The sequence below is a fragment of the Corvus kubaryi genome, unplaced genomic scaffold (genome assembly GCF_017639235.1).
Source record: "Corvus kubaryi isolate FWS band 111438036 unplaced genomic scaffold, C.kubaryi_AGA036_p1.0 37285, whole genome shotgun sequence".
NCBI classification, from domain to species: domain Eukaryota; kingdom Metazoa; phylum Chordata; class Aves; order Passeriformes; family Corvidae; genus Corvus; species Corvus kubaryi.
In genome coordinates this window covers 2,006,507-2,031,027 of record NW_024581089.1, presented here as the reverse complement: position 1 = coordinate 2,031,027, position 24,521 = coordinate 2,006,507, and the positions used below count along the sequence as shown (strand labels likewise).

The window sequence follows — 24,521 nt, the reverse complement described above, 5'->3', positions numbered from 1 at the left end:
ACTGTGAAACGTGGACTTCAGAATGGTTCATCATTCCAGTGTGCTTTCACTTCGGTGTTGGAAATCACATTGTGCTTTTTACTACAAGATGCTGTGGGATGGAAAGAAGAATACAAGGATGGCAAAGAAGGGGAACTGTGTATGTGCAGTGGGCAGTTTAATTAGCATATCTGTGTGTTTTCAAGACATTGAAGGCGATACAGGAAGTTTTCTACAGACACTGATTACAGATACAGATATCCTTGATTTTCTCTCCCTTTTTTTTTTCCTGCAGGGCCAAGGCTTTTCGTGGAAAAAAGGTCCATGGAGAGTATGACATAAAGGTGGAACAGGTAAGTGACTTAACCTGCATGTTACTTTTATATGTGTGCATTTAAAGAAGCACACCTCTATTTAACACATATGTGACACCTCCCTGGAGGGATTTTAAACTCATGTGGGTGTGGCACTTGGGGACATGGTTTGGTGGTGGCCTTGCATTAATGGTTGGACCCCATGATCTGAGAGGGCTTCTCCACCCCAAGTGATTCCATGCTTCTCTGTGCATACATGCAAAGATAAATCCACGATCTTTGTACCCCAAACCCCTCACAGCTCAGGAGATGTGACAGTTTTGGCTGGGGCAGAGTTAATTTTCTCCCCTGGAGCTGCTGTGGGGTTTGGTTTGCTCTGCCTCCACTCACAGCTTTGGCTTTATCTCTTGAATTCTGTTTATCCCCACCCTGGAGTGTGCCCACTTTTACCCTTCTGGTCCCCTCCCCATCCCTCTGGGTGGGAATAGTGAGTGTGGGGCTGAGCTGCCAGCTGGGGTTAAACCACAACAGCCCTTTTTTGGCACCCAACGTGGGCTCTTCTTAGAGGATTTTGACCATAATTTTCACAGCATGAAAAACATCTTGTATTCAGAAGTTGTTGCTTAGAGACTGTGAAGTTCCCAGACACTCCATGAATTACGTGTGGCAGTTCTGTATCACTAATTCCCCACTCAGGAATATAAATGTGCTCTGGGTGCAGCGCTACCGTGTGGGGATGTCATGGTTTAGCAACCAAACCACTACAGGGGATTAAACAAAACCCATAATAAATAGGAATAAATATGGAGATATAATTTAGGGTGCACTGGAATTATGGCTATTTTATTTAAGCTCAAAGGAGGGATTTAAATAAGTCTTTTCACTGCTTTTGAATCTTGAACTCCTCAAATAGATGCTGCTGTAAGAAGCATCAGGCCTGGGGTTGTTTTGTCATTGGATTTTCAAGGAGTGAGGGAAAATGATCCCTTTGTGGATCCAGCTGATCTAAATTCACTGTAATGGTGCAGCATCCATTCTGTGCACTGCTGAATACCTGATGCCCTTGGCTTGGGAACATGGAAAGCTTTGCCAGGGGTCTTCAGGAGAATTGAGGGACAGGCAGGAAAACAAAGACAACTGATTTGTCCACTCACACATAGAACAGAGCAGGCAGCGGGCAGCACACACCCCATCTCTTTAACAGGAGCACAAACTCAGTGTAAACCTGGAAATTCCTTCCTGAGCTGTGTTGTGGGACCAGAACTTTAATCAGAGAGAGACTGGAAGTTTCTGAGCCACACAAATCCCTTTGTAACACGTCAGCACAGCAACAATCAAACACAAATAACAACTACTGCTAATACCATTTATTATAACACTAATTATTTCATTTGTACTCTGCCTTTCTTAACACACAACGTCTTCTATCACGTCCTAAGCTTTTAAAATGATTTATTAATTGCAGATATCCATTCTCAGTCTGGGAGCCAGCAGATTGCAAATGATTCTTTGCCATTTTCAGCACATACACAAATATTTCATTCTCTCCCCATTTGCACTGTTTTTGCAATAAACTTGGAAGTGTCCCCTGTGCTTGGAGCTGTGTCCCAGTGATCCCAGGAGGTGTGAGGGTGTCTGGGTTTAGTGAGGAGAGCTCTGTGCTGGAAACCAAGCACACACTCCAGCGCCTGAGCTGGAGCAGTGGGAGGAAGAGTTCAGCACTCCCTTCACTGAGCACCAGAGTGTGAAAGCCTCCCAGATCTCACTGAGGAAGACTTGCAGTGATACCATTTTTCAAGAGGAGACTAATGAGAATTGTGACACTCTCTATTCTGTGCTGGCGTCCGGGGCAGCAAAGACACTTTTCTTTATCCACCAGAAGACAGTTGGCTGCATTTCAATTCTTCTGCTGGGCAATGTTATTGTAAAGTGCCTTGAGAGTCTAAGCTGGTGAAAGGCTGGGGATAAATGAAAAACATCCTGTCCTTTCCTTTCAAATAACTGGAGATTCAGAGTATGGGAGCGGTTCCTTTTAAATTCCACATTTCCAGTGTGAGAAGACTTTTGAAAAAGTGCTTTAATTGAGAATTTTGTGAGACAATTGTTCATTGGCACCAGATCTTTCAAAAAGAGCAGTAAATGCACATAAAGAAAATAGAACGGGGTAAGCACTATGAGGAGAAACAAAATTCTACAAGAAAATGTTATTTTAATTCTGCTTTTGTACTCTTTTCTTGAAAACTTTATGTCAATGTTGAGCCTGTATTAACCTCTTTGATAACATTGTTAAAGCAAAAATATAATTCCTACATTTCTGTGCAGACATGGATGAGTAAATCCGCTTGCTACTGCCCCACAATCCATTTTCACAACATTTTTTTTTTACCTTTTGCTCTCTTTGGATTAAAATCTTTTCAAATATGATGTGTCATGCTTGGCAGATACTGCTGGATCAATGTCCTCTTGGTACTCATTTTATTTCAAATGTCGATTGCCAGCGCTTCAGGCCCTGGTGCTTGAAATAAGGGAGTTAGGAAAACAATAAAATAAACCAGACTGACTAACAGGAGTCTTCTTTTCATAGGCAGAATTTTCAGAAATCAACTTGATAGCCCATGCTGATGGCAATTATGCAGTTGATATCCAAGTAATTCGAAATGGCACCAAAGTCATCAGGTAAGGAAAACTAAACAAAATGACAGCAAAAAGCAGTAAATGGCATCATGTGTGCTGAGGGGTTTGGTTGTGTTTGTGGATTTTGCCTGGTGCCTGAGAGGGAAAGTAGAAAATAAAATATGTGATTTGTGACCCCCTTTTTGTGACAGCAAGGATGCATCTTGACATTTTAATCATAGGGAAAATGGATTTATTAAGGGAATGAAGTTCAGAATAAAGAATATGTGGTTGGGAGTTCAGATGATTGATTTGGGTTTTATGTTTGTTACAGAAAGACACGGGTTTGGTGATTTTGTACCTGGCAGACTCTCCCAGATGAGCAGAATTTATTTCTAATGTGGAATATTTTCTATTGGAACAGACCAAGTCATAACTGCCCTCTCAGGGCAGCTCCTGGAATATTCCTGCCTGCTTGAAACACTTCAGTTTGAACACCTCAGATTTCCCAACAGCTGTTCTGTCTAAAAAGGATGATGCCAATTGAAGGCAGGATGAATTTAAGTTGTTTTTTTCAGTGAGGACACCAACAGCCTCGTAAATGTGAGGGGAGAAAACAGGGCACAGTAAAAGCTTAAGGAAGTATTAGAAAATTTATATTAGCAAAATTATATTGGCAGAATTATTATATTGGCAAAATTATTATCAAAATTATATCCTATATTTTATTTAAATGGTGAGAATTGCTCCTATTTTGGCCGGTGCAGTTACGTGTGAGTGAAGTGTAGCAGTTGTTTGGCTGAACAATTGGAGCCACACAAGCATGTCCTGGATCTTCATGGTTTGCAGAACATCTCTCAAAATAAAAGATCTCAAAATGTCTACTCATTCATTTCAAAAAAAACTCAAACAAAAAAAACCCCAAAACCAGGAAAAAATATTCAAAACAAGTTTATGCTTCAAAATTCCAACTCTTTAATCTCTGGCATGTTTTAAAAATATTGCAGTTTAATACAACAACAATGATCTCGAGCCAAATCCGCAAGATTATTTCCTCAGAAGAGATTTGATTTTTCTTAGGGTTGGTGGAATTTTTTACCCAATGATGGAAGTTTTGGAGCCAAGAAATCTTGATCGCTGCTCCCTGGTGGCTTTTCTGTAGTACTCCAAAAAGTATTCCAAAAAGTATCGAGGCCAAGTTGCCATCAAAATATGTCAGGAGAAAACGAGGGCTGGGAACCTCCAGAAAACAACATCCACAAAGCTTTGCAGTTCGTGAGAAGACTTGCTAAAAGTGCTGCTTGTGTTACAAAACAAAGGAGCCTTGTGCCATCAGATAACTCTGAGAACGAGATAAAAAGGGATTTTGTAATATTATAGTTTTGTGGGTAAATTATTTACCCAAATAGAAGTATCTGAAGCTGATAATTTCCCCTCAAATCTGGTGTGAGATGCCTGGATGTGTGTGGTTTGTGGTGTGAGGTGCAGGCATGATGGGAGAGTGGCTCTCTGTTTCTGTGATAAGTGGAGATATTTGTTATCAATTTGAGGTCCAAAGGGACCTTGTATCATAGATTTATGAGCGAATTATTAGTTAACAAAATCATAGAGATTTTAATGATAAAATTTTGCTGTTTTAGTTTAGGAGGAAAAAAAAGCAGCCACCAACTTCCTTGATTTTTGTGACTGAAAACCACACCATGAAAAATTATATTTTGTGTAACATATGCTGAGATTTTGGATCTTGATGCTTGAGCCAGAATTAAACATTTTCTCCTGACCTTCTGCATGCAGTCACCCCATCCAGCATTAATTACAGAAATAGAACAATTACGTGAATGTATCAGAATCCTTTGAGGGGCTTTTGCAAAGCACAAAGTATTTCTTTATTTTCAATTTTTAAAAAGCACATTCCCTTTGTCCTCCAACTATTTCATTAAATTGGTTTCTGAAAGGACACTTTCTAGTCTTTTCTTTGGAACCACAGTGCTGTCTGGGATGTGTTATCCCCCTTATTTTAAGTGATAAAAGCTGCCTCTCTTTCACTGAGGGATCTGCAATTTTGATTAAGGCATCATTAGTCCTCTAAGTATTACATTCCTGCTGGGGCAGTAAATTGGATTTCCATGTTCCAAACTCCTGGCACCCTCCATGAAATCCAGATCACAACATCTCCAAGCTGTGCTGGGGATATTTTTCAGGAATCCTGTTTCAAGGATCTCTTTACAGGTTTTGCTCACTGAGCTTCAGGGCCATTTCAATGACCCTTGACAGCAAATCCATAAGGTTGCTTTTGCCAAATCATGCAGGTTTGGGGGTTTTTTTTAATTTTTACAGTGGCAGTGGTAAAACAGGGTGCCCAGAGAAGCTGTGGCAGTCTCTTCTCTGGAAGTGTCCAAGGATGTGTTGGGTGGGTTTTGGAGCAACCTGGGACAGGGGAAGGTGTCCCTGCCTTCCACTAGAAAAGAAAATGAGCTTTAAAAGCTCCCTCCCAACCCAAACACTTCTATGATTCTGTGATTTGAAATTTAAGAATCCAGCTAATCTACTTTGACTTCTGCATCCAGGCTGGGATCTCAGAGCTGCTAAAGCAATTTTACCATGGATTTTAATTGTTTTGTTTTTTGTTCTACCAGACCGAGACTTCCGAATCAATTTGTAATTTTCAGAGTGTCTCACTCCAGTACACAGCTTGTATTTGTTCAAGGCATGTAAATAATTTCACCAATTTACTATGCTAATTTAATTTACCCTGCAGTTATACCTCTTTTAGGAGCTTGAAATCTTCAAGCTGGTCAGGGTTTTTTTTCCCCTATAAAACTGGAATGCAGAAGAGACTCTTTCAACAGTCAAATTTAGGAGTGAATTGCCCTGTTCTGGAGGCTCTGCCCCATTGTTTTGTGTTTTCTGTTTTCCATAACCTTCTCCAGTAACAAAATGTCAGGGTTGGAGTAAGGTGAAGATGGTGTCAGATTGTTGGCAGAGGTGCAGGGTGATAGGCAGGAAACCACAGAGAGCAGCAGGGGAAATGCTGATCAGATACCAGAGAGAAAACAGGGAAATGCAGTTGTAAGTTCAGAAATTCATCTTGACAAGTCTCTTGATCAAAAGTTCAGTTTCAGAATGGGATTCTCTCCATTATGGTCTGATTCCTTTTGCCAGCAGTGTGGTTGCTTCATCCCTTGCTGTCCTTAAAACAGCCTGATGAGAGTTGTGAAACAAAATTGTTCCCCAAAAGCCCAAGTCTGTGGCAGAGCCCTTTGCCTGCTTTAACTTTGCTTGGCACTGCTCAGAAGCTGGACAACACAAACTAAGGACATACCCAGAGGCTCTAATGTGATTTATCTTTCAGCAGGAAAACAACCTGAAATCCATGATAATTTCTCTCTCCTCTTAATGGAGCCCCATTATTGAGGGGATGCTGAACAGGTGGAGGATGATGCAGATTTTCACAAAGCCATCAAGGCTCTTTCCATCTTTTATCATTTCCCTTTGGTTTGGATGTTCTTCCAGCCCTTCCCTAGCCACCCACCAGCCACTTTTTCCCCTCCTGCCCATTCTGCTGTTGAAGGAGAACCAGTTTGCTGGTGGATTAGCAGCGCTGTGTCTGTTTCTTGGCAGGTCATTCCGGCCTGACTTCGTGCTGGTCCGGCAGCATTCCTACAGCATGGCCGAGAACGAGGACTTCCGTAACCTGATCATCGGCATGCAGTACGCCGGCATCCCCAGCGTCAACTCCCTCGAGTCCATCTACAACTTCTGTGACAAGCCCTGGGTGGTGAGTGCTGCACCTGGAAATCTCCTGGGCCCGGGAATTCTGCTGCTGCAAAGCCTTTCTTTAATTGCCTCTTTCGTTGCCCTTCGCAAACGTTGGTTATCCAACTGCAAACCTCCCTCACCGAGCGGTGGAACAGTGGAAGGGTTAAAAACCAAACATAGACATTTAAATAATGGGGTTTTTTTTTTCCAAGAGCTAGTGTGGGGACAGAGAGGGAAAATCTTTGTAGTACAAATAGAGAAATAAGTGAGGCATCCAATGGAAAGGCTCCCTGCTGCTTACACGCTTCCTCAAAGTGAGGAAAGAGTGTTCACAATTTGTCTGGGAAAAGCAAGCTGAGAATATTTCTCATATTTGTGGCTTTGAACATAATTTGAACAGGCTCTAGCCAGTGTTTTCCTCATTCCTGTGAAATTTTTGGGGCTATGCTTTAGCAAGGAAATCTGAAGCGACTCGTTTCCTCATTTGAAAGCCCTTTTCATAATCCTGTGCCTCTGGGGTAGGAGTTGGGCCTTTCAGTTACCCCTGAGCAGTGAGGTACCCTGGAGAGCTGCTGGTCTCTGCCACCTTCAGTGGAGAAGCCAGTGCAGTTTTTCTTGACATGCTTTGTAGAAATGGAGGTAGCATTTGGTGATCCTTTTGGTTCATAAAGAACTAAACATGAGCAACAACAAGTTAAAATGTGGTGCTGTAAAAGGTGATGATCCACAGAGCAGTCACTGCTCCTACAGTTCCATTGTCCAAGAGCTAACACAACTTTTAAAAATCCCACTTCTTACAAATAGCCAAAACTTCATTTTTTCCTCTGATAGCTGGGTAAGAAAAGAACAGTTGTCAATATTTTTGCCACTGCAGGGAAGTTTTACTGCAATACTTTGCATTGCCTTGAAGATGTTTATTTTTTAATACTCACTATGAGAATCCCTCCAAACAATTGTCAGCACTTTTTAGCATATACATCTTGCAGCTGATTTTATTATCCTTTTATGCTGCAGTAAACTGCTGCAGGGGGGGGAATAAATAATTGATAGAGCATTTGCAGCTTCTCAGTACATACTGTACATTGCCAAATTCATTATCTTAGTGCATCACATCTTCCAGCTGTGTGGCATTTCCCAGTGCTTTGATTCACTGGGTGCAATAGAGCTGGGTGGGGAAGCAAAGCCAGGAGCATTTAGATGCAATAATGATGCAATAAAAAGTAAAGCAGTAATTCCTCCTTACAGACTGCCATATCTGTGTTTATCACTGCCCTTCAGTGGGTCCTAGTGAGGAGTGTGGGCTTTTAGTGTGAGCACAGATAGAGTTTGTGTACAAACCTGGGGGTTTGTTTGGCTGCTTAACCTGGGATATCCTGCCTTGTGTTCTTGGGGGTGCTGGAGATATAGAGACAACTGTGTATATCCCAGAGCATCATGAAATCTTCACCAGATTTAGGAAAGGAAAGCAGAGGAAGAACTCATGGACCTGTGTGGGGCCAGGAGCTGGACTTCAATGGACCTTGTGGGTCCCTTCCAACTCAGGATATTCTGGAATTCTATGAAGCCATTCCAACCCATTCCCTGAGGGTAAAAATCCATTAACCTTAGACTCAGCCAACTTCATGGCTGGTCAGATATTGCAGCAGAATCCAGGCACTGTTGGTTTTGCCAATATCACTGTCTGCCTTGTTTGGTTGGATCAATCCCTCATATGCTCCCTGCCTGGGTGAAATCCCTGCTGAAAATTCTTGTGGATGCCTGGGAATGCACTTCTCAGTCTGCTGCTGCCTGCTAAAATTAAGGGTTTGTGCTCCTACATGGCCATGGACATGCTGGGATTTCCCATCAATTCACCCCCTCTTCACAGCATGGCAGGGATTTCTTCCTGCACAATCCCTTTGTCAGCACCAGTGACCTGATGTTCGTGTGAAAGCTCTCTCTATAAACATTGCAAGTGAAAAAGCCCCATGGAAAACTGGGAAGCAGAACGCTACATAAAGCCATGAGTAACAACCTTTACTAATTCACGAGAAATAGATTGACTTTCCTGCAGGTAAAATTTGGAGTGGCAGAAGGGAATTACAACTTTGATAACAGCAGGGAAGAAAAAGGGGGTGTGCAATGGAATGGGCCTTAAAAGGATGAGAAATTATTGAGCTAGCCACAGGCAGTCAATCTTCCTTACATCAGAGCAAAATTAGGAGTAGTATAGAACTGCTAGGAGGGGAAGTAGGGGAAGTGAGAGTCGTTATAAAAGGGCTCTCAAACAAAATGAGAGTTAGAACTCAACATCCAAGATCTTCGTGGTTTAAATGACTGCTCTTCACAGTGCCAGGTGTTTGGTGTTTTTGGAACACACAGCTCCAGATGTACAACTGCTTTTCAGCTCGGGGGGCAGATTCACACTCTGTGCCACAAACTGCAGCACCTGCCCTTGATTTTCCAGGAAAGATCTTTTTGTACTTTGGCTTTCTGTGCCTTTGCCAATAGACAGTGAACAAATGTGTATTTGATCTGAGGTGTATTACTGAAAGGTGGGGTGTGGTGGGACGATTGCCAGGAACATACTGAGAGCAGGTCTTAAACCTCATGTTCTCTGGTGTCAGGGCATGCACAGCTCCTCCAAATGCACAGCAGAAGTTCAGAGCACTGTGAGGAGCTGGGCTGCGAGCAACCAGGGGGAAGAAAATGTTGGAATGAGTGTATGTGGTGAGATGTTTGTGTACTGAAACATGTTCAGGGCTTGGGGTTGTTACAGGGCTCAGGTTATTTCTCTTCTGTGATAACACTTAGCACTTAGCTCATGGAAAATTCATGGCCCTGGCTCGGGATGGGTTTCACTTAAATGCTAGTGAGAGTGTCAGAAAGCTGGGGGAAAGCATGAGTTTTATAAAGACTAAGTTCTTTATTGCTGAGCTCATGCAGAGCTGTGGAGGGACCGTTTTAAGGTTCATGCCCTCGTTGAAGAATTATTATTAAAACATTAGAATGTTTCAGGGCAGGGCTGTGCTGCAAAGGAACAGTCTTGGGCATGACATGTCGCACTAAAATGAGACTTTAAATTTTACCTGGCTCAATTTACAGCTACACTGAGTTAAGGGGAGGCAAAAACATCCACTGTCCTTGTAGGATTCCCAATCCACCCCACAGTTTTACTCTTGCCTAATGGGGCGTGGATCCTGCTGCAAAGCATTTATGAAAAGAAAAAGTAAAGATAAAAAAAAAGAGCACAATTAATTCTCCAAACTTAATATTTGATATTATTTAAATTATCTGTTTTCCTTTAGAAAATGTCATTCAGGAAATAAGGGAGGATTCCCTTAACTGAGGCTTAGGAGCTTGTGTGCAAACTTTCTCATAATGCATGATGTCATTGTCCCTGGAGGGATTTAAGGCTTAAGTTCCACGTAGATGTGGAACTTAAGGACAAGGATGAGTGGTGGACTTAGAAGTTCATGGTTAGTGCCTGGTCTTGGTGATCCTAGAGGGCTTTCCCAACCTAAATGGTTCTGTGGTTCTATGTAGGTGAATGAAGGAGTAATTGCAGAGGCCAGAAGGAACAGGAAAATGTGATGATGATATCAGTGCTTGCAGCATTAGGTAAAATCTCATTATTTAGACTAGGGAAATAATACTTTAAAAACCCCAGCAAAACAACATGTATTAAAAAAATACATAACATGATTTTCCAGTGTCCTGGGATGAAGATTTTGAAAAGTTCTTCTGCCCTGCATGCATCCCTTTGCATGCTTGTAATGACTGATGTGAAACTTGCATGCTGAAGGGTTTCCTTCAATTGGACCCTGCTGGATTTTAGCTTCAGCTGCAAATATTGGTGACAGGGGCGCAGCTTTTTTGGAACACCCCAGTTTATTCTCTGCTCACCTCACTGTGTCCAGCAGCTTGCTGGTAAGTGGAGTCAGGCGGGGAGGTGGAGTTGAGTGACACCAAACAGGCAAACTGATTTCATTGTCAGGGGCTGCAAGGTTCAATGCCCACAGCTGCTGCAGATAGAATATAGGGTTGGGGTTTGTTTCAGTTAAACCTGACTCTAATGTGATAATTGCAGGCATTACAGGGGCTGGATTGGTACTTCCAGGTTCTTTCTGACACTGATAAACATTTCAGCCCTGCAGAGACTCCAGAATTGCTGCACTTGCGTAGAGCAGCTGTACATGACTGAGGAGGAAGAAAACCCTCACAAAATCCTACCCAGAAGTGCAGTTCTGGTTCCTTCAGTGCAGAGGAAAAGCATCCCAGCCCCTGCAGCTGGCTGCACATCTGTTCTCCTGGGAGCATGTGTGTGTGCCTTGGGAGGCTGCAGGGCTGGTCTGGAGGCTTCAAGGATCTGCTGATGCCTTAATCACACATTCACTCTGCGTAAGGAGGGGGCACAACCTATAATGACCCTCAATTGTGAACACTGCGACCCCCTTTAGCTGTTGCCAGGGTGGTGGAAGGGGCTGTACTTAGCTGGAAGTACGGAGGGAGGGAATCCCAGAGGGATTTGGGACGCCCACATGTGCCGAGCTCGGGCAGAGCTGTCCCAGGCTGTGGAGAGGCAGCTGAGCTGGCTCTGCAGGGATGGGAGCTGGTGCTGAGCAGCTTGGCCCCAGGCAAAGGGCAGTGCTGGCACAGGGACACTCTGCTCCCTCGCTCCAGGGATGTGGGAACAGAGGAACCAGCGAGGAAGGGTTTCCTGGGCCAAAGCTGGCAGAGACACCTGTGGGTTTGTGAAGAAAGCTGAAAGGTCCTGGTGTTTTTCACACAGAGCTCCAGATGGGAACCCATCTTGTGCTGAAACATCTTCAGATGTCACACTCTGCTCCATTGCAGGAATTTATTGTTATTAGGGCTTTTAAATGTTAGAGAAGTGACACAGACACTTTGTCATGCCAGAACTTCTTTCCTTGCTCACCCGCAGCCATTCTGAGGGAAGGCTGGGTATGGCTCTTCCTTTTGTCAGGCTTTGGGAGTATTGTAAATCTTACAGTTGTTGTTTGTTTCTTCTCCTACACTTCGGGAGTAGACAGCCAAATATTTTTTTTCAAGTTTGTTGATATTTTCCTTACTTTGCTCCTCTTGCCAAGCTTACACAATTCTGTGACTTCATGTGCCGTGTTCTGCTTTGCATTTCTTTTTGCAGATGCTCTTCTACTTATCTGTCTTCATCTTTCCACTCCAACTGGACATTTAACTTCTCTGTTTTTACCTTGCTTTCTTGGAAGGTCTGTTTTAGCTGCCCTTTCTTGCTGTTTGATGGGTTCTAGTGCTCTTCCCCACCTTGTTTTCTCCTCCGTGTGTTGCTGCTCCAAGTTGGTCTCTTGTGCTTTTTCCACTCCCAGTTATACTTAAATAATCTTGAGCAACAGATTGGGGCACTGGCAGGACATTTGTCGGGACTCTGCAGGGAGGAGCAGAAAAAAAGAGATGAGCTCTGCTCCTTCCAGCTTCCTGTTGACACAAATTATTGAAGCTATGCTAATGGGAGACACAACCACGCAGAGGAGATTCAATTTTGTGTCAAAGCATCTTCTGGAGAGTGAAAAACAAACAGAATGAATGTGGGCAAGAAGAGAAGCATTTTGAAAAGCTACTTGCTGTAAATCTGGGAGATTTTCAGTGCTATTGCCTGTCAGGTTTAAAGAAAGAAATTCTCAATGTTTGTTTCACTATAAGAAAATCCTGTGCTCGTTACCAAAAGTCAGATTTGTGCAATAATGCTGAGCAATGGGATAGAATTTGGCTGGTTATTGCTCTCTTTTATGTGCCAGAGGGGATCTTTTTAAAGGTCAAGGCTGGAGAATGCTTACCTGCAATCTGGTTTCAGCTCAGATGGGGAAGACATTTAGGGATGCTCACATTCCAGTCTGCCATCACGATAAATGTTAGAAACTCTGAGATGTGTTTTAGTCAGTTTTATGTATTTCATTTGATCAAACCTGGAGCCAGCACTGAACTTTCTTGTTTCAACCACTCTGGCAAGATGGATCTCACTGGCAGGTACAGGCAGGGCAGCCAGAGGTGTGCAGTGGCCTTTTCCTGCCCTTTCACTTCAGGAAGTTGCTGAAGTTCCTTTCCCTGCCCCCAGCACTGGACCAGGAGCTGCCTTCTCTCCCAAGCAGGGCAGAGCTGCTTCCTGAGGCACTGGACACCAGGACCTGGGTGGCAGGGCTTGAGCAGCCTCATGTGATGATGTGTGGCAATCTCTGTATCAAATTCCATGTGCCTGACAGCAAATATTTGCATCAGTGGCCAGTTTTGTGCCCTTGATTCCTATGAAGGGTATTGGATTTACAGAAGGGTGTTGGTTTTACAGATTTCAAGTGAAAGCAGAGGTCTGTGTACCTCCAGGGCAGCCAGAGAACAAACAAACAGGTGCTTTTCCTCTGAGCAGAGCTTTCTTAGGAATAAACAACCTGCAGTTTAATGCTCTGTCAGCCAGGGAGGGTTTTGGCTTCTTTGCCCAGTCTGCCACTTAAAGCAAAACACGTTAATGGATTTGTAGTGCAAGAGCTGAAAGTGAATTCACAAGACTGTGTCAGAAGGAGAGTGAAAACATTGTAAGCTTTTTGGTCAAAAGCCAATTTAATATGAGGTTTGAACATTGAACTGGAGCAAAATTCGTAATTATAAGTTTAAATGCATAACCAGAAATCTAAATAAATTAAACCTAGTAGTGTGTTTGCTCTTTGCACCTCTTTATAGAGCTGGTTTAGTTTAATCTAGTCTTGGAATAGGAAGGGAATATTCCAGCCTTCCTTACTGATTTTGCTTTCCTAAATTAAGTAAGCTCACTTGAAATTCCTGTAAAAAGGAAAAAAAAAAAAAAAAAGCAGAGATCCTTAAATAATAAATAAATCTCAGTGAGGTGATGATTTTTCTGTTCCATACAGCCATTAATTCTCTCAGGTCTGTATTTATCAATCCTTGCTTGCACTCTCAAGTACTTTATATATAAACTGAGTATGTGAATATTTTGCTTTACCAGCATTTATGGCAATCAGGACAATTTAATGCAAAAGCAGACTCAGATTTTTTGACTGCATTCCTGAATTTTGTGGTGGGTTGTTGCCACCTTGCCCTGTTCTCCTCTACACTAAAAAGCAGCAGTGGGAGCTCTTGACATCCATTACAGACTTTTCACTGCACTGAACATTTCTAGTGGCAGAAAATTCAAACAGACTTTTAACTGTTTCTTACCTTCTAGTGACAGAAACTGTATTCAAATAGAGGCTGTAGAGTTGATATTCAAAACAGGGCTGTAAAGCTGTGGCTCATGTCCTTTGCATTGTCTGCTGGTCCTGCTACAGTAGAGAAACCCTCTTTTGAGCTTGGTTAAGGCAAATGTCCATAGCTGGAGGCCAGATTATGGAAATTAAGTTTGATTTCTTGTGCAATCTTAATATGTAATTAAAAAGGAAACCTGTGTGTTATATTCCCTATTAAATTATCTTAGAAAATCATTTTTTCAGTTAAAATCGAGGTTATATCTGCTTCTTTGGTGTGTGGCTCTGGCGGCTCAGAGCTGAGGAGAATCAGGGGGGATGAGACTCCCCTTCCTGCCTTGGAATCTATCACCCATCCAGGAAAATCCTTCCTGCTGTGATGGCTCCACCAGGGCAATCCCCACTCCATCCTCTCCCTCTCCTCCAGTGCAGTTCCCCCACATTATCACCACGGCTCCCACCAGCGCTGCCATTGCCCTCTGACATTCCTGGGTGTTCCACTGCTGTCCTTAGCTCCTGCTCCCTCTGAGATGGATGAAAGGCGTGCTTGTCCTGGTTTCTTTTTGGGGTGTGTTGGGTATCAGCCACCCCGAGGAGTCCTCTGGCATTCTGTGCTGGGCCCAGCAGAGGATGGCTGGTGGTGTCTGAGGAATGGCATTGCATCCTGGAAATCCACCCTGGAAATCCACCCTGGAAACCCACCCTGGAAATCCACCCTGGAAACCCACCCTGGAAACCCACCCTGGAAACCCACCACAGAAATCCACCCTGGAAACCCACCCTGGAAACCCACCACAGAAATCCACCCTGGAAACCCACCCTGGAAACCCACCACAGAAATCCACCCTGGAAACCCACCCTGGAAACTCACCACAGAAATCCACCCTGGAAATCCACCCTGGAAACCCACCACGGAAATCCACCCTGGAAATCCACCCTGGAAAACCACCACGGAAATCCACCCTGGAAACCCACCCTGGAAACCCACCATGGAAATCCACCCTGGAAACCCACCCTGGAAACCCACCATGGAAATCCACCTTGGAAATCCACCCTGGAAATCCACCATGGAAATCCACCTTGGAAATCCACCCTGGAAAACCACCATGGAAATCCACCATGGAAATCCACCCTGGAAATCCACCCTGGAAATCCATCCGGAAATCCACCACGGAAACCCACCCTGGAAATCCACCATGGAAACCCACCCTGGAAACCCACCCTGGAAATCCACCCTGGAAATCCACCATGGAAATCCACCATGAAAATCCACCCTGGAAATCCACCTCGGAAATCCTCCACTGATTTCTTCCTCCACAAGCTTCGTTGAACTCAGTATTTTTATGGAAACCTCCTATTTGAACTGGACCTCATCTCTAAAAAACCCCACAAACAGGGAAGTCTCCTTCTGTTGCAGTGAGCCCCAAACCCTTCTGAGAAGTGCTTAAGCACAAGGCCAAGTCCCATCAAAATAAACAAGAGCACCAATGTTTCCCTGGTCAGAACACTGAGCTCCCTGTTCCCAGAACAGTGGAATAAAGTGCATTTTCTCACTGCTGGAAGAGCACCCAGGAAGGAGTCCCCAGAGCCTCTCACTTCCATAAACTTCTTTTTTCCTTCTGTAACTTTTCATTCTGAAACAAAGAGCTCCAGAAGGCCTCTCGACCTAGGCCTCATGGTATTACCTTTTGCTAATTCTTTAGTACCAGGCATGTCTTGATCTGTGTTCTACCCTTCTATGACCATAGGCTGTTTTCCTTCATTTTAATCTGCGTGTCCTCCTTAAATCTCGCTTTCCTCACTGTTTACACAATTTGTCAGTGCCTCTTCCACCAGCCAAGGTGTCTCTCCTTGCCAGATGCCTTCTTGCCCAACCCTGCAAGCCAGGAGATGTTTTTGTGTCTCTGACTGTGACCCTTTTCTGGTTCTTTGGGATTTTTTTAGTCCTGTTTTTCCAACTGTTGTAGAAAACTTTTCTTTTTTTCTCTCATGGATGTACTCTGGTAATTTGTAAGCCAGTTCATGCAGTTCTTCCAAGGCCATGAGGTTTTTATTTAAGGCTTTTTTTTTTTTTTTTCATCCTGTAGAAGCTCTTAATGGTTTGTATCTCATCATCTGTGCTTCTAATGTGAAAATATTCCAGCAGTTAATTACAGCAGTGATTAGCAGCAGCAGAGCTGTGCCTCTCAGATTGCAGCTCTCATGCTGCAGGGGAGGGGCAGGAGCCAAGAAATGCCCTTGGAAATTCTGGATAGCTGGAGCAGACAGCCCAAATCCCTCTGGGAAGGGTCAGCTCAACCCACAGGGGCTGAGCAGCTCCATCTCAGGAGGTGCAGCAAGAACCCCAGAGGGCGAGGAGGGAGCTGAAGGCATGGAGGTATCAAGTAGCAAATCAAATGTGTGTGAAGTCAGCCTTCTGGAAAAGTCTTCAGTGTTTGCTAAAGGGTAAGAGAAGAAATGTTGACCAATCTCAACAGAGAAGCACATGGAGAGCACAAAAAGGGTCACGCAGATGCTTCCCAGCTAATAATAATATTAAAAATACAGTCATGTAACATGAAAATACACTACAGGCACCATGTTTAAAATGCAGATATAGAGAAAAACCTTGGCCAAAGTTAATTGACTCCCACAGAGTCCATGTGTCAAATGTATCCTTCCAGCCCCTTCCACACAGCTGCCTTGTTCCTTCTCCCTCTGAAGGATCTCCAATGTTTGTGTCTCAATTTGTTGGCCTGCAAGGATCCCTGTTACGTTTGTGCTTTTGAACATCTCTTACTCTCACAAGGTCATCCAGCCTTTATGGCATGACCAGCCCCATTTCTGAGCCTCAGCCTGACAATGGACATTTCAGCCTGAAAAGAGACATTTCAGCCTAAAAATGGACTTCAGGACATTTTTCCTGGTGCCATCTGGAGGGGATGAAGCAGTCAGTGTGTCATTTTCTTTGTTAATTCCCTATAACAGAGCTGTAACATGACCAGCCCATAATGCAGATCAACTCCAGTTTCAGCTTCACAAACCCTCCAGGGGCCCTGTGCAGGGCACTGTAGGGCAAAGGGACCTTTCCAATGCGTATTGAAAGGGAAAATCCCATTGCAGAGACCCCATCCCTGGTGAATGCTGAGATCACAGTAGAAACAGAGAAAATTTTACTTCAGGAATTGCAGCCACAAGTTCTGATACCCATTAATGCATTTGGGAGGAGGCAGGTTTATAGCTGGACATCCAGAGGTAAACTGGTATTTCATGGAATTTCTTCACCCTTAAGATGAGCCCACACCTCAGAGCAGCCAGAGATAAGTTAAATCTCAGCTAAAAGTGATGTTTTTAATGACAGACAGATTCAAGAAGTGTTCACCCGTCCAAGTTTTCCCATTTCTCTACTCCTAGAGAACGCCAGCTCCTCTGGGTGGGTGTAAAAGACTATCCAGAGAATTTGGGGATTGTTTTAGTCGTTCCCATGAAGCACTAGATGAGCAGCTGGAATTCTCCTACTGCCAGCAGGAACAAACTTCAACTTGTAAAGAGAACAGGCAACAAACCCTCAAAAAAGGGAAATCTCTGACAGAGAGGGTTCAGTAAAGTCCACAGCCATGGGGTCCTGCCTGAACAGGGAACAGGCAAACGGGATGCAGTTCCTTGAGTTAAAATCCTACTCACCACACCAGGAAATTCCCCAGTGGAATGGGCAGTGCTACAGATCCTCCAGCCTGGCAAGAGGGATTAGCAGCTTTCCAGAATTAAGGGTAGCACCATCTGCAGTCATTAGTTTTAAATATCATATCTGATTATCTTCGAGGGAGAAGTTGGTGTGGTTTGTTTAGGAACAAATCCGAGCCTCTCAGAGATGGCATGCATGTAATTAAGCACATTTTAACTCCTCGAGAGTGATAAGCAAAGTAATTATCCAACTCTTTATGAAGATAGCAAAGGGATTTTTGGTAACTCCTGCTTGGTTACAGCGCGATCTGTGCAGCCAAATTTAGAGTTCCAGTCTTGAGGTGAGGAAACCCCAGAATGATTTGATATGAAATCAAGGGGCGTAAGTTCCTTTTTGATTAAATATTTATTCTCTGTGTCACACCTTGTTGGAGAGGAGGAAAAGCACAGCAGTCACCGTCCTGTTCTGTTATGGAGGAACAATCCATAGGCTGGGTGTGGAAGCATTTTATCCTGCCTAGAAAACAATTGACATTGCAATGAATGCTACAAAACCCAACGATTTTCCTCTTAAAATAATAATCTGCAAACTGTAAACACACATACCTGAGGATATCCCTCTCTGAGCTGAAAATAAGATGCATAATTGGAAAATGAGAGGTAAATTCAGCTTGCTAAACTGAGAACCTTTTTCCACTTCCTTTGATTTTTCTTAAGATGTAAAGAAGACTTCTGCTGAAATACTGAGCTCTATGAGTTGGGGGGGTTTTTAGATGATTATGGGATTTGATATCCATATAAAATACTTATTAGTATTAGGCTCTATTAGTACTTTCTATTTCATGAACATCCCATGTTTGTAAACGCTCAGAATTGGATTAGATAATTCAGTATTTTATCATCTAAAAAGACGATGCTCCTGCCCAGGACTGTGTTCATTTGCTTCAGCTGCTGAAAAGGAAAATATAAAAATATATAATCCATATCCCACCTAAAAAATGATAGAAGGTCATTAAAATGCAAATTAAATTCCTCTTTATAAATAGCAATTTATAAAGTAGCAATCAGGGAAAATAAGAAATATTTATGCCTGTTTATGGATGTACAATTAGAATGCTGAAATTTTACAAGAGTTGGGGCTGAATTTATCAGGTTGCTCTTTGGGGGAGAAATGATTGACAAGAGATTCCCAGATTGTAGACACAGAGGTGAGGCAGCATCTCAGCAGGGTAAAGGATAAATCATTCCCCCATCTGTGGGAATTTGAGAGATTTCTCTCCTTTGCCTCACAAATGGAAACCTACCTCCTTTTCCCACCTGCTATCTCCTAGCTTAATTACTGGATTAGAGGGTATTTTGGAATGATACACGTCTGTTATCCGTGGCTGATACTTTTTTATTTTAATTAAAATACTATTTTATTTTAATTAACTATATTATTTTAATTAACTATCTTTATTAACTATTAATTAACTATATTAACTATTTAATTAACTATATTATTTTATTTTAATTTAAAAAGAATCTTTCTTACCTCTTGCATCAACACCACAATCCCTACAAAAAATGCCAGTTTCTTACTGTCTTCTGCTCCCTTTCAGTGAAAACGGAAAAGAAAGTAAGGAAAGAATCACAGGAAATACAATCAGATGATTTTTTTTTTTTTCCATTGGAGGCTTTTACTTAAAGATAGGTAAATAGATTTATTTTAACCCAACAATTATTTGGCAAGAATCATGTATTTAATAGTAAGTATTTTCTTGTGGAATTTGGAATTTGGCTCTTGGATCAGAACAAAAATAACGAGTAAGTTGTCAGGAATCCTATTCCCAAACCACCTTATTTTGGTAGCTGTGATAATATTTCCTTTCCTTGAGGCCTGATTTGCACAGCACACAACCCAACTACAATTTCTTAGGCTTTTGGTGAAGACTACTCATCATTAAGGTATTTTCCACTGGCCTTCCAAATTTAAAGATGTATTTTACCAAACCTAAGTAAACACCACTAAATTAAACAAGTCCTCTCTGCCAGCTGGAAATGCAAGCAAAGCTTTCATGGGTTTTTTCTCCTTTAAACAGTTTTTGCTCTCCCTGCCCCCTGAGCCTCTTCTCAGAGTAAGTATTTTATCTGCATTATGGACAGAGTTCTATTGTTCTGTGCTTTTTGTGCTGTTTGCAACCAGCAAATCCCACTATTCAAAGTGTTGTGCTGAGTTGTTTATGTCCCGTGTTGGCATCACGACAATTGAACACATCACAGGCACGGCCGAGCCAGAGCTTCGGAGTCCTGGAACAGTGAGCTTTGGCTGCCAGAGCCCTCCTGCTCCCTGGAAACCTCAGCCCAGGCTCAGGAGTGATTTAGTTTTCCAACTGTTACCAGAGGAGAGTTTATCTGCTCAGTAAAGAGAAAGAACAGCCCCAAACCCATCTCTATTTAATAAAGAATTCTCTTGTTTTGCATGTAAATGTTGTTCAGCGTAAAGCTGCTGCAGTCCAGAGTGCAGGTAGGCAGGAGCATTGATAGACTATCAGCATATTATATAAAAAACACAAATAGAAATGGCATAACATGGAGCAGTTGAAATCATCCCCACCCTTGGTGGTGGTGCAAGGATGGCCATGTGGGAACGGCCCGTGGCTGCAGCCTGGGAGATGGAACTTCTCCAGTTTGTTTCTCACCCGACCTGCTAACGTGACACAGTTGCTTTTATCTCTTTGCCAACACTGCAAAATCAATGTCAGGGAGGTGGCAGCCACTAAATGAATGATAAATGCCTGGTCTTTAGATTCAAGATGATAGAAAAGATGAAATGATGATGATTTTATTGTCACAGAATCGTCTTAAAACATACAGACAATGAGATATCTGAAATCCAGTATTCCCATGTATTTCATTTTCTCTACCTGTGGGGGATTAACTTTTCAAGGTGTTTTTCTGTGTTGATCCTCACATGAAGCCACAGCTTGGGTGGATTAAAAAGGTGTGTGAGGAGGAGGAGAGAGGCTGTGTGGGCTGTGCCCCTGGATCCACCGAGTTTATGAAACACCCAAGAGAAGAAGCAAAATGTCAGTATGAGCTCATGTGGGCACGATGAGGTTCCTCTCCTAAGCTTTCTGTTTTGTTCTGCTTTGTTTTGCAGTTTGCCCAGCTGGTGTCTGTCTACAAAACTTTGGGCCCAGAGAAGTTCCCTCTAATTGAGCAGACGTTCTACCCAAATCACAAGGAGATGGTAGGTGCAAACAGCAGTGCTAAATCTGCTTTCTGTGACTGTAAAACAGGGACTGTCACAAAAAATTCCTTTTTCCCCATTTACTGTCTATTCCAAAAGCCATTTTGGCAGCTTTTGGAGAGGTGGGACTGGGTGACCACTTGAAAGCACTGTGATGGTGAGCTGGAGGGTGCTCAGATGGAAAGGTGGCCATTTTTCAGCTGCCCAAATTCAGATCTCAGAGAGATTAAATGGTTACAAGGACACTGAATAACTGTTAAAGTGCAAGAGTCACCTTCATGGTTTGTTTTGCCCCCAGTCCTTCCTGGTGTGTTCAGAGTGTTTCCTGTCTTTGGAGATGATGCACTGGTCACTGCAGAGCTCTGAACTCAGCCAGAATCAGGGTGGTTGTGACTGGTGATCTTCGGGTAGCTGAGCTAACACTGATTCCCAGTGCTTTACAGACATGAAAGTACCACAGATGAGCCTGTCAGAGTCCAAGGAGCAGCTGGATGATGCTTTTAGGCTATGGTTTAGTTTTAGGCAGCAGTGAGGAGCAGGGAGTGGGACATGATGACCCTTATGGGATCCTTCCAACTTGAGACTGGCTATGATTTATTGAAAAAACAGGTCTTTGGGGTGCATTGCTAAACTGCAGTACACAGAAACAAAGAACATTTCATTTTGGGGAAAGAACTAATGTGTCAGACTTGTAAGTTTATATGGCGTATTCTTCTGAGATCAGCAACTGTGTGAGTGGTTTTCCCTACCTACATTCCTCTACATTGCTCGTTAAAGTCTGAACTAATAAGGTATTTCTCTTTTGTTTGAACTTCTGAATGTTTTTCTCCACAGTCATGTAATTTTTTTTCACATATTTCTATGGTAATGAATGTTAATCCAGAGAAAATGAATATGTTTGGGTGCTGCATTGCCGCTCAGAACGGCTGCAGTAGCTGCCTGTGATGACACTCATTTGTTTGGTTTTATTCCTTCTGATGAAGGTTTTTGGAACTTGGTGGCTTGGGAAATAATCAGGCAATGTGATATGAGATAACATTTTGTTTGAATTCCTAGAGTGGGTTGTAAGATGATCTGGAAATCAGAGTCTTCTCATGCTGCACTGAAACCGTATCATTTTGTTTTGTTCTGGGTTTTCAACACTTTATCAACAGCTGGCCTCATTTGCATGTGTTGATGCAGAATTTGGCCATTAATTGGCAGTTTAAAATATTTTTTTTTGAGTTCCTCTTGCCTTTGCTCCTTCCCTTTTTATTCTTCAAATGGGAACCTGGAGCTGTCCCCACCCTCCAGTGCCAACCAGCTCAGGGGGGACGTGGGGAGCGGGAGAAAGCCCCAGATCTCTGGGAGCTGAGGGCCAGCTGTGCGTGCCAGAGGTGCTCCTTCCACCCTCTGCTGATCGTTTGTGCCAAGGCTTTGGGCAATAAAAGGTAAATAAACAAAGATGCCACTGCTTTGTGTAAAAATGGAGCTGCTTTAATGAAACACTTTTTGAAACAGAAACATTCATCCCAGACTGATTACACAGAACGCTGGGAGGCTTTTGAACTCAGTGCTAGTTGAGTCATATCTACAGCCTTTCCCTCAGTAATTAGTTCCCTTTATTTCACTGCATTCCCGCCTCTTCTGTTCTCTGCCGTGGCCAAAACAACACGGCTTTTTCAACATAATTGCTGAACAATTTAATTAAAACTTCACTGGAACGTTGAGGAAACACCAGCAATATTCCAGGTGGTTTTTTTTCCTCCCCTGTTCACCTGTACAATCTCCCTTCTCTCTTCTTTTCTTTCTACTCTTATCAAAAGTCATGTGAGTCATTTCCATATTAAAATCAAACATTGTGCCAGGCTGCATTTCTGCTCTACCCTCTCATGTAATGCATGCACAGTTTCAAGAAGTAAAAAGAAAGTGGTGTTAAAATAACCTGCTATTGATAATATATCACTGCCACTACAGAAAATCTCCTGATAGGAAAACAACATATTCAGAATGCCACGCTGCAGTCAAGCCTTTTCAGAATCTTCCTCAAGGAAAATAAAATCTCATTCTGAGAGGGGTTTTTGTAAAGCTTTTCTTGCCACATTTATTGATATGAGGGAAAAAATTAACTTCTGTACCATCCATTGTGGGAAGTTTGGGCAGATTTATGCTTGGCCAGAAATCAAAGTAGACAGACACTAATTGTGAAACACCTCATGTGGGATATTTTATGGCAGGACAAATAGAAAATGTCTTTAAAACTAATTGTGGCATGCAATTTGTATTACAGTCTGTCCATACATATCAGAGAAAGCATTTATTTGTGCAAGGTGCACAGAAAAGGCAACCTAGGCTGGGTGAGTTGAGTTTAAGGTCTGGTTACTGTAAAAGTGAAATAGAAACAGAGCTCTGGTGAGTTGAAAAGCAGAAAATATCTGTTTGCTGCAGTGTTCCCCAAAAGGCACCATCCCCTCAGAATGGCTTTGGAGACAAATGCTGCAGGACTGGTACTGAATATTAACCATTGAATATCAACCTTTGGGGTTATCGAGCTCTGTGGGATTCTCTAGGAATTGGTTTGATCTGACGCGAGGAAATAAGGCCTGGCTTTGAATCTTTCTGACCATTAGTAATACAAATGCACAGCACTGTCAGTAAAGAGCTCTGCCAGTATTGTCACTGCAATATCAATTCTTTTTTGGAAGAAATGTAGCTTTTTTATTCTTTTTGTTTCATTTATGTAAGTCTATGGTCCAAATTATTAGTGTTAGGAAATCTTTGGTTTGTCTTGAATAAAGCAGAAAGCAAGCTGGGCTTTACATTTGGCAGCACATATATATGGTTTTAATTTAGGGTTGTAAATTAAAAGAGCCAGACTGATTTATTGTAAATCAGAAGTCAAGCATTGGCTTTTATATATCATGGGACATGTATTCCTCAAAGGAATAATGACTTGCTTTCCTGTTGGCCTTGCACGATTTGCATTTCACTGGAAATGTATAAACTTAGCCACAGCAAAAGTAAATATTTTTGCTCAGACGAGTGTTTCCAAACCTGTCCTTTAGATAAGGGCTCAAGGAATTGTCAAAAGAAATGTTAGAGACACGAAAATGTGACACAAAAGATACTTTATGCAGTGGGGTTTCTTTCAAGTGTCTGTTATCTGTCCAGTGCATCATGTCCTGGTGTGTCCTAAGGTACATGGGCCACGCTGGATTTCATGTCCAAACTGCTGCTCGTGGGATTGAAGGGAGTCAGGGATGTGCAAATGTTCTTGGCAAGTCAAATCCCCATGGTTTTGTCAGGATTGTCCAGCAAACAGGCTGAAGAAGCCATTTGGAAACCCTTGAGCCCATGGGCAGGAATGTGCTGACCCTGACTGAGCCCCCAGGCTGGGAGTGCCCCCCCGGGCTTGGCAGGAACTTGGAAAACGTTTGTGTGAACCCTTTAAAGAGACCTGATCCCACCACAGGAGCTCCCGTGAGAGCAGAGGAGAGCTGAATCTCTGCCAATGGAGAAAACCAGAGAGAGCAAAATCTGTCAGAAATAACAGCTACTGGAGATTCCCATCCTGCCTGAGGGCTCTCCCCCAGTTTCTGGGACATGAACAGTCTGACCTTTGGCATTTGCTCTTCCCCAAGTTCCACCACTGTGAATTGAATCGCTTTTGTAAACTTAAATACATGTGTGAGATTAGTTACTAACTCCAGTCATCAATTCAGGAAAGTTAACACACTAAAAAGTAACAGGCAA

The 24,521-nt window shown here is 42.8% G+C and overlaps 1 protein-coding gene across 1 annotated transcript in view; it reads left to right on the top strand.

The window, feature by feature from the left end:
- SYN2 (synapsin II) overlaps positions 1–24,521 on the top strand; it is a 153,613-nt gene that overhangs the window by 55,252 nt on the left and 73,840 nt on the right. Inside the window, exons 2-5 of the mRNA XM_042026718.1 lie at positions 275–332; positions 2,878–2,969; positions 6,528–6,684; positions 20,700–20,789. Coding sequence (XP_041882652.1) covers positions 275–332; positions 2,878–2,969; positions 6,528–6,684; positions 20,700–20,789 — 397 coding nt within the window. The remainder of the gene's footprint in view (positions 1–274; positions 333–2,877; positions 2,970–6,527; positions 6,685–20,699; positions 20,790–24,521) is intronic.